The sequence below is a fragment of the Apium graveolens genome, chromosome 4, assembly GCF_009905375.1.
Source record: "Apium graveolens cultivar Ventura chromosome 4, ASM990537v1, whole genome shotgun sequence".
Lineage (NCBI taxonomy): Eukaryota > Viridiplantae > Streptophyta > Magnoliopsida > Apiales > Apiaceae > Apium > Apium graveolens.
The window spans coordinates 116,903,557-116,912,991 of record NC_133650.1 but is presented as its reverse complement, the minus strand read 5'-3'; the positions used below and the strand labels follow the sequence as shown (position 1 = coordinate 116,912,991).

Genomic DNA, 9,435 nt, shown 5'->3' with positions numbered 1-9,435 from the left:
CGAACAGAAAGAGACATGGAAAGTAAAGGTGAACAGCCAATTAAAATGGGAGGCGTTCATGAGTACGAATTATTAGAAATAGAAAGAAAAGAAAATTAGTGTAAATTGGGTTAGTCCTTTGAGACAAGGAGATAGATAGAACAATTGCGAATGAGTTGGCCTTGTTGTCATAACTATAACGAGTTCATTAGACGTTTATATATATATATATATATATATATATATATATAACTAGGAAGAGTAATTTAGCTCCATATGTATAAAATGGAGGTTTAAGTCAAGTTGCATGGACAACTGATAGATTTGATATCGATAGGAAACCGTTGAGTAGTAGTTAAAATGACGAGTTCTGAGAAATTTTAAGTGAGATACTCGAAAAATATCATGGTTTGTTCCTTAGCATGATTTTGATGGCAGAATCCTTTTAAGGGGGGGAAGGATGTAACGTCCGAGAAATATTACGTAATTATTTTTATTAATAAATAATTATTATGTGAATTTTGGTGAATTATTTGATGATTGATATTAATATTTGGGTGTTGATATCTGATAAAATTAGGATTTTTTAATTTTTAATTGTCCAGAATAAAATATAGTTAATTTTGATATTTTTTCTGGTAATTTTAGGATTATTATAAAATTTTTTAAGGATTTATAGAATTAATAATGATTATTTTTATGTAATTATAAAATTACTTTTTAGATCAGAAATCGTCCCACTTCAACCGTTTTTGCATTTTTACAACCCGAAACTCTTCCGAAAACTCCTTCCTAACCTATTCTGATAATTCTGAACACTTTCCGTGTTTTGACTTTTTCGATCCGGGATACGGTTTGACCTTATGAGTCCCTGCGTGAATCTTTCTATACGTTCATCATTTTATAGATCGATAAAAAATCCGTATTCTCAAAAGGCGAGATATTATCACCTTATATTCGTATCAAGTATTTTATAGGAAGATTTGTTTTGATAATTATCCCAGTCTGGTCTTAAAACCATATCATTATATAGTTACTTAGCGGCTAAGTAACCTATTTTCGGATCCGATATGTAAATATAATTATCGAATTATTAAATAAATAAATTATGTGATGGGTTTGTTAGCTTTGTGTTACCTTATTGTTAATTTTGGATACTTGTTGGATACGAACCTTATTTGTATAATTAATTATTGAACTATATGGCATTATTTTGTTTTTAAAATGATTTTATTGAATATTTATTCTCATAAATGCTAAAATTGTTTCTAAAATTATTTTTTTGTTTTATAATTTTATTTATTATTTTTAGGAGTTTATAAAATTTAGAAATCAATATTTTATTGATTATTTAATTTTAAATGATTTTCTGATCTCATTTAATTGTAAAATCAGTATTTAATTCCATATTGCTTCAAAAATCATGAAAATTTTATTAACTTTTAAATATTTCGAGAGTTTTAAAATTATTTCGGCAATTTTCTGACTTTTATTCACCCGCACAATTATTTGTTAAATTGTAAAATATGAGACTGATGTGCGTTCCAAAAATAATTTAAAAATCTTAAAAAAATATATTATTAATTTTAAATTATCTCGAGAATTTTAAATCTGTTTTAATGAATTTTTGGGTTATTTTTACTCGTAAATTATTCGTTAAAATATTAAAGTTTCGGTGCAAATTCAGATTTCCGGTGTACACAATCCGATAAATATCCTCAATTTAATTCTTGTCTTATTTCTCTCTCAGCCGACTTTGTCCTCTCCTCTCTTGCATCTCTTCTACCTCTCATGTCTCTCTTTCAATCAATCTCTCTCTCGTCTCTTTCTCTTTTTTTTTCTTTTTTTTCTTTTCTTCTCTCTTCTTTCTCTACTTCTCGCCGGCACTTCTCCCCTGTTCCGCTACCGCATGTTCCTTCGGCCATTGCCGCCGCTGTCTTCTCTTTTTCCGGTATTAGTTGCGTCCTATCTCTTTCTTTCCGATTTGTGTGTATATGCGCGTGTATATACACCCATATGTATGTACAGTTGGGTTGTTATGTTGCGATGTGGCGATGTTGTGTTTTCCGGTTACTGCCGGTTCCTTTCCGGCGAGGTGACTGGCACGTGGGCCGCGTGCCTTGCGCGTGTCTCTGTGTGTGTTCGTCTGTGTTCTTGGTTCTGATTATTTTTTCGGTTTATTTCCCCTCGGCCCTGTGTTTGTTTCCGATTGTGTTATATTGATTAATGGTTCTGTGATTTTGCTAAACATAATTGATTGATTTTCTTGTGAAATAAAAATAATTATTTGAAAGGGAAATTATTAATAACCAATCGGTCAACTTCACGTTGGATGTCCGATAAACGGAAACCCGTGAAATTTACCGCCGTCGGCGATGAGCCTCGGTGAGCCGACGGTGGACAATGATGATTAATTCTGAGTCCTAAATTATAAATAAATAAAATTAGTTTGTGAAATAAATTTTGAAACAAAAATGAATAATAATAAATAATTATTAATAATGAAATTTATTGTTGATCGCCATTAACGACATTCTCTCTTGAAAAGTTTTGTGATTCCAAAACCGGACAAAACCCTGATTCTGGAAAAGAATCTGGGAGTTGCTTGTCACTTTTGGATTTATAATTAAAAGCTGGTAACATCTAATATTCATTCGCTCAACGGCCCCAAGTAGATAGAATTGTTTAAAATTGTTTAAAGTTTTCATCCGGAAACTTTCCTTTGATATTAATGCTTGAAACTCAATTATATACTTGCTGGGCATTTTTGGCTCACTCTTACTTTGTAAATTCTTATTTCTTTCAGAAGCAGATAAGGATAAAAGTGAATAGCTTCCGTTAAACAACATGAGTTAGAGAGATCTCCGCTGCGAGTGGACGAAGATGTTAGAAAAATAAGTCAAAGGCATTAGCATAAAGGTATTTAAACTTGTATTGTAGATATTGTGAATTTTGGAAGGTTAGATTCTTGTTTCATACCATAACCTGTAAACGATCCGGATTCAAGGGGGTTATCTACATATTATTTTATTTTATGTAAAGATTGTTTGGTGACACCAAATCTTGATCCCGGATTTGGATTGTTACATTTGAGCCCACTATACTCAAGCATCTCCCACACGATACCTAAGACGACTACATCTCTTAAGCGTACATAAAAAAAACATGACTATGTATATATAGCCATCACAAACTTAGCCAACAAGACAAACCTAATCTGATAATAATAATAATTATCAACCAATAAAATTATTATCCAATCTGATTATGACAATTATTGTCTACCATACAATTATTATCAATTCCTATTATGATAATAATTGTTTATCACCAAACTCATATTACTTATTGGGTTTGACCCCAACAATCCTCCCCTTCAACCCAGTACTCCATATCAGATTGAACGGTAACCATCAAAACATCAACATTCGTTCGCTGATGCCTCCCGTCGAACAAGAATCTCTTTATCTCGTTCTTCCAACTTTTGAGAGTCACTAAAACCCATATAGTGACCTTCAATAACTTCAACTACCGTTATTCATCATAACTGTATATCAACCTACAAAATCACGTACATCAACCACGAGTGCCTCCTTTCAGCATTGAGTCACCCGATCCTTACTTTCACAATCATTTAGCCTATTTGAAGAACATCACGAGCATTACCCAAATTCTTCACCTGGTTGATGAACCATCAAACCATTGAAACTATTGCAATGATCCCGTTCATCTTCCACCTCGAGTACGAACAAACTGATCCACAGTGCAAGTCAACCGGCATACCACACGTAACTTTGTCAGCAAATCCATCAATTTACTCCACCATACCAATTGAAACTCGAAAGTTCCTCCAACCCAATTCATCACGAACTTCGAACCTGACTCTAATACCACTTGTTAGGAGGAAACACACACACATATATTCAAGATTCAATTCTACCAATACGGAGTACACACAACAATATATTTGACGTTTAAAATCTATGTCCCAACTTGTATTATTAATCAAAATAATTATCAATAATACATCAATACATAACACCTCAATGGTGTCCCAAACTGATACTTGAGTCAACTAATGCTCAAGCATCTCCCACACGATACGTAAGACGACTACATCTTTTAAACATACATCAAAATAATAATTATATATATCCATCACAAATTTAGCCAACAAGACAAAAATAATCTGATTATAATAATAATTGTCAACCCATATATTTTATCCAATCTGATCATGACAATTATTGTCTACCATACAATTATTATCAATTCTAATAACTATCTATCACCAAACTGATATTACTTATTGGGTTTAACCCAACACAGTGTTCCTCTTGCCCAAGATCACAGGTTCGACTCTTTGATGTGCGTGTGTGATTAATTATAAAAAAAAATGTTTCTTATCATTTGGGCTCGTAGAAATATTTAAATTTAAATTTCTCTATTTCTTCGTTAACCAAAAATATTTTGGTTTATGTTAGTTAATTTAACGCGTGAGTTTTTAATAAATTAACATAGAAGTAAAAGAAAAGGTCCTGGTAATAAAAATACCTCCGACACTCTCTAGTAGATTAGATAGAAGAATAATTTAAGAGTATATCCAATCATCTCCTAACTTAAAATAGATAAAAGATATCATTTATGTATTGCAGAGAATATGCAATAAAATTCTACACTCTCATTTCTGTTGTCTAAATAATACAGTATATATGCAAGTTGACATGCACGAGGAACACAGTTTGTAAAAGAATATAAATTATATAATACAATGAAGGCACAAGAGACTTCTTTGTTGGAATAAAGGAACCTCCGGTTGCTTTAGCTATCACTGGAGAATATCTTTAGTAAGACTAATATATATATATCATCAGCTTCCTGCAATTACATTAACAAAATTATTAAGAAGATTGCTATATGTATACGGTAAAACTTAAGCACAGTAAGAATAACTCAAATTAAAAGTTAATATTCACTTTCCAGGATCAACTCAATATTATTTCCATATCTAGTGCACTATGCATGGTTGTACAGTGCTAAATGGTACACCAGAACTGATAAAACAAATCTCAGTAATTCTTCTAAATTATCAGAACCTTAAACAATCTGGCCAGATTAGCATTGTAAATACTTTTCTTGTCTCCATTGTTTTTGCTTGACAGAAAAGATTCCCATGCGCTTAAAAATGTAGTTTGCCGATTTGAATAAACAATCCAAATCTCAAAATATATTCCTACATTTATATGGTTTATAAATACACAAGATAGCACTGCATTTTGTCATTCATCGCTTTATTGCCTTACTATTAATACTATTCTTTTTCTATATAAAAGATGGAGCCAAAGAGTGAAACTAAAGTAAAATTTCTCAAAGTGAACGCAGAAGCAGCAAGATTTCGTGATCTCTTGGGAATTTATTTTTCCACCAAAATTAAAGGTAGCAAAGAATATATAGAACTACACCCCGATGTCAATGAGAAGATCCTAGAGCGTACATCGATCCTTTTTGCTTCGGTGCTGGTGCAGAAGTTATTAAAACTCCATGCAAAACTCTTAGCCCTTGGATACAAATTTGAAGAGTTGGTCAACATTCTGTTCAATGAAAACATATTTACCCAGATATTGATAAATAAATTACAAGGTTAGTCCTGTCTCTACATATGTCTCTCTTGTTTGTGCCATGTATCAGATTATCTATGTGTGTGTTTGTGTGTGTGTGTCTGCTGTTCCTTCTTTTTTCTTTTCTTTTTCTTTTTTTAATTTCAAATATTTCTCTAACAGATGCCTGAATCCTTTTAATATATGTTTAGGAAAATTGCCAATGCTTGATAAAGAATCAGAAACCTATGTGTCTGCTATTGGATGTCTTGATAAACGAGTTGATTTAGACATCAAACCTGTTGATATCAGATATTTTCCGGTGCTGTCAGCAATGGCCTCTAAGGTAGTTTACGAGAACAAAAAATTTGTCGAGGCAGCTATAAAAGGTCAATGGAAGGTAGATATACCTATAATAAACTTGATTCTAATTATTTCACTTGTCCGTGATAAGTATAAAATTAAAAGGAATAAATAATTACATTGTAATTAAACTTTTCTGGTTTATGTAGATGGAGCTAATAGGCTCGTATGATTTTTATAATGGTAAGATCCAACTATATGAAATTACTTTATCAGCTGAATAAGAAGGTATAATAGAATAAATCTTTGTTTTTTGATATTTGCAGAAGATCATAAGAAAAACACTACCCAAGCCATGGTATTTCATGACAAGCATGCCAACCAGGACATGATAATAGTGGCTTTTAGAGGCACTGAACCCTTTGATGCAGATGCATGGTGTACAGACTTTGATATCTCCTGGATTAGTTTCCCAGATATGGGAAAAGTCCACAGTGGATTCATGAAAGCTATGGGCTTGCAGAAGAACGAAACCTGGCCAAAACATATCGACAATGATGACAATCCACAGTGTCACGAGTCCATAAAAGAAAAGTTATCAAGTTTATGCTTTGGTAAGGACAAGTACTTTCCAGAAAATAGTAATGACAAGGAAGACCAAAAATTGTATGCATACTATACCATAAGGAAAGTGCTAAGAACTGTGCTAACCAAGAATAGCAAAACCAAATTTATAGTAACAGGTCACAGTCTTGGTGGTGCATTGGCAATTCTTTTTCCAGCTAGCAGTGTTGGCATTACACAATGAAAATTCTATATTGGAGAAGTTAAAAGCTGTATACACTTTTGGACAACCCCGGGTTGGTAATGCAAGTTTTGGGCGGTACATGAAGAAGAAATTTAAGGAGTTCAATATCACGTACAACCGATATGTTTATAATAATGATGTAGTGCCCAGGGTGCCTTTTGATAACTCTGTTTTGATGTTCAGGCACTTTGGTAATTGCTTCCTTTACGACAGCCATTATGTTTACAAGGTGAGAACCAAAATTTTTAACATGCATGCTTATGGGCTTAAGGTACATGTCTGTCATATTACTCTGTCTGTCATCTGATTGCTATTACTTATCCTGATTTATTAGCAATCTTCATTTTGGGCTCTCTTAGTTCCTCCTTTTTTCGTGTATTTATAATTAATTTCAAGTTAAATTTTCTTCCAAAATTCATGTTCATAGCTAAACTACCTCGAACTAATAACTATTTTAATTAATACACATGCAGGAAACTACAGGAGAATTGTATGAACATTACTTTACGATATCGCCATTGGCACTCATGAAAAGGTCAATGGATGCTATTGGGAAGGTGTGGAGAAGTTTGATAAGTCCGAACAGAGAAAGTTTGCCTCTGCTGTATCTTAGGTACTGGGGAATCCGGCTCTGGTGGGCTGTTGATCATAATCCTCAAGATTACATTAATGCAGTAAGATTGGGGCGCAAGCAGCTCGATAAGGCGGACTAATACAGACAACTACAACAATTCTATGTCATAATCACCACGTACATAAATGAATGGACTAAAATGGAGGATTGGAGACTGGATAACTTTGTAGTTTCAGATAAACAGTATGAGTCAATATTATATGCAGTATGAGACCCTTTTTATACCAGAATGAATGAACGAATAAATAAATAAATAAATAATGATAAGCCTTTAGTTAATTTCTGAGGTCACCATGCTTAAATACGAAGCTTAGGCACCAAGAGCAAGTGCTCGATTCGGGGAATTGTTAGCCCAAACTGCTCAGTCATATCCATGTCTTCAGCTGATTTCCCATGCGGCAACTCACAGTCAAAACAATGTAACAACTGAGCCAACACTAGCTGAACACTCAGCAACCCTAGTTGCATACCAGGACACCCTCTTCTACCACTACCAAATGGTAAGAGCTCAAAATCACGTCCTCGGAGGTCTATTTTACTCTCAGAAAACCTCTCTGGAATAAATTCTAGAGCATTGTTACCCCACACCTTAGAATCTCGTCCTATAGCCCAAGCATTTACGATTATTCGTGACTTCTGAGGGATATGATATCCATTAACTACAATATCCTCCTTAGCTTCGTGGGGACCAAGTAACGGTACTATAGGGTGTAGTCTCATACCTTCTTTTATAACCATGTACAAATATTCTAGTTTGGGCAAATCCGTCTCCTCCACCAATCTATCAAGTCCAACAACGCAAGTAAGCTCCTCTTGACACTTTTTCATTGCCCTTGGATGTCTCATTAGCTCTGTCAGTATCCATTCGATTGATGTAAATGAGGTGTCAATTGCTGCTGTAATGATATCGATCATGATAGACTTGATACTGGATCTGTCAATCAGTTTGGCTAGCTCTTGATGGTTGACAGAAGAGTCATTTTTAGACAAAGATATCATTTCATCAACAATGTCACGATTATTCGTACGAGTGCCAGTATTCAAATTTTGCTCATGCTCCTCAATAATTAGCTCCAACATTGCATCAAGTTTCTTGCCTGTTTCCTTGTATTTTCGTGTCAATCCCTGAAGGTCAAGTGGCTTTAGGGAGGGCACAAAGTCAGCAAGATTAAACTGTCCAGCCAAAGTAAAGGCTTCCGTCATGATACCCTTGAGATCAAATCGATCATCTTTGCTTCGTCCTAAAAGGAACCTAAAAGTCATGTTTTCAATTAAACCCCCTACCTTATCACTAACATTCACCACCTCACCAGCGACCGCAGCTTTCTTGATCTCCTCCACGACTAAGCCAACCTCATCCCTTCTCATCCCTCGGAAAGAATTAACTTTTGCGAGAGCTAAAAGCTCTTGCACAACAAATTTTCTCACATGCCTCCAGTATGTACCATTGGTGAAGCTAATGCCATTGTTACCATATGACATATGTGCAACAGCCTCCATTTGTGGTCGTGCTGCAAAAGCACTGTCATGAGTTTTTAGGAAAAGTTGAGCAGCCTCAGGAGACGAGACAACTATAGACGGCACGGAACCCATGCGTAAAGACATTATAGGACCATACTTCTTGGACAACTCATGGAAGGTACGGTGGGGAAGGCTACCCAAATTTAAAAGGCTACCAACAATCGGTAATCCTCTCGGGCCTGGTGGCAGTAGCTTACGCTGCTTGGCGTCGAGTATCCACCAGAATGCAGCTCCAAGGAAGAGGAACAGAAATGAAAAGGCCAAGGAAAGGATCATCGTTGGTTGAAGAAATATAATGGTTTTTAAAGATTGGAGCTCTTGATTAGTAATTCAAGTGTAGTAGTAGTTGCTTGTTGTGTGCTGTTTAGTAATTATGTTAGGAGTTGGTTTTTATAGCTAGAGAAAATGAGCAGCCAAAAATGAATCACCCTAAACGACAAGCAGCTGCATTTCAGTTGATTTTGTAGCACATGCCAAAAAACATTTAAAATAAATATAATTCATTGTCTAGGAAAGCTTCTGCGGGTTTCATTTTTTCTTTAATATGTCATCTTAATCTTCTTGTTTTTCCTGTTAATATATGTTTCCAACAG

The 9,435-nt window shown here is 34.4% G+C and overlaps 1 protein-coding gene and 1 pseudogene across 1 annotated transcript; one reads left to right on the top strand and one right to left on the bottom strand.

Moving 5' to 3' along the window:
- The first annotated feature begins 5,094 nt into the window (after window positions 1-5,094).
- LOC141719207 (triacylglycerol lipase OBL1-like) lies at window positions 5,095-7,400 on the top strand (annotated as a pseudogene).
- A 78-nt stretch (window positions 7,401-7,478) lies between these two features.
- LOC141719206 (cytochrome P450 CYP736A12-like) lies at window positions 7,479-9,227 on the bottom strand. Its single transcript, XM_074521588.1, has one exon. The coding sequence runs from the start codon at window positions 9,116-9,118 to the stop codon at window positions 7,619-7,621; it is 1,500 nt and encodes a 499-aa protein (XP_074377689.1). The 5' UTR covers window positions 9,119-9,227; the 3' UTR covers window positions 7,479-7,618.
- Between the last annotated feature and the right edge of the window lie 208 nt (window positions 9,228-9,435).

What these genes read in the sequence shown, in the direction of transcription:
- LOC141719206 (XM_074521588.1), bottom strand. Translation starts at nt 9,118, where the DNA reads ATGATCCTTTCCTTGGCCTTTTCATTTCTGTTCCTCTTCCTTGGAGCT.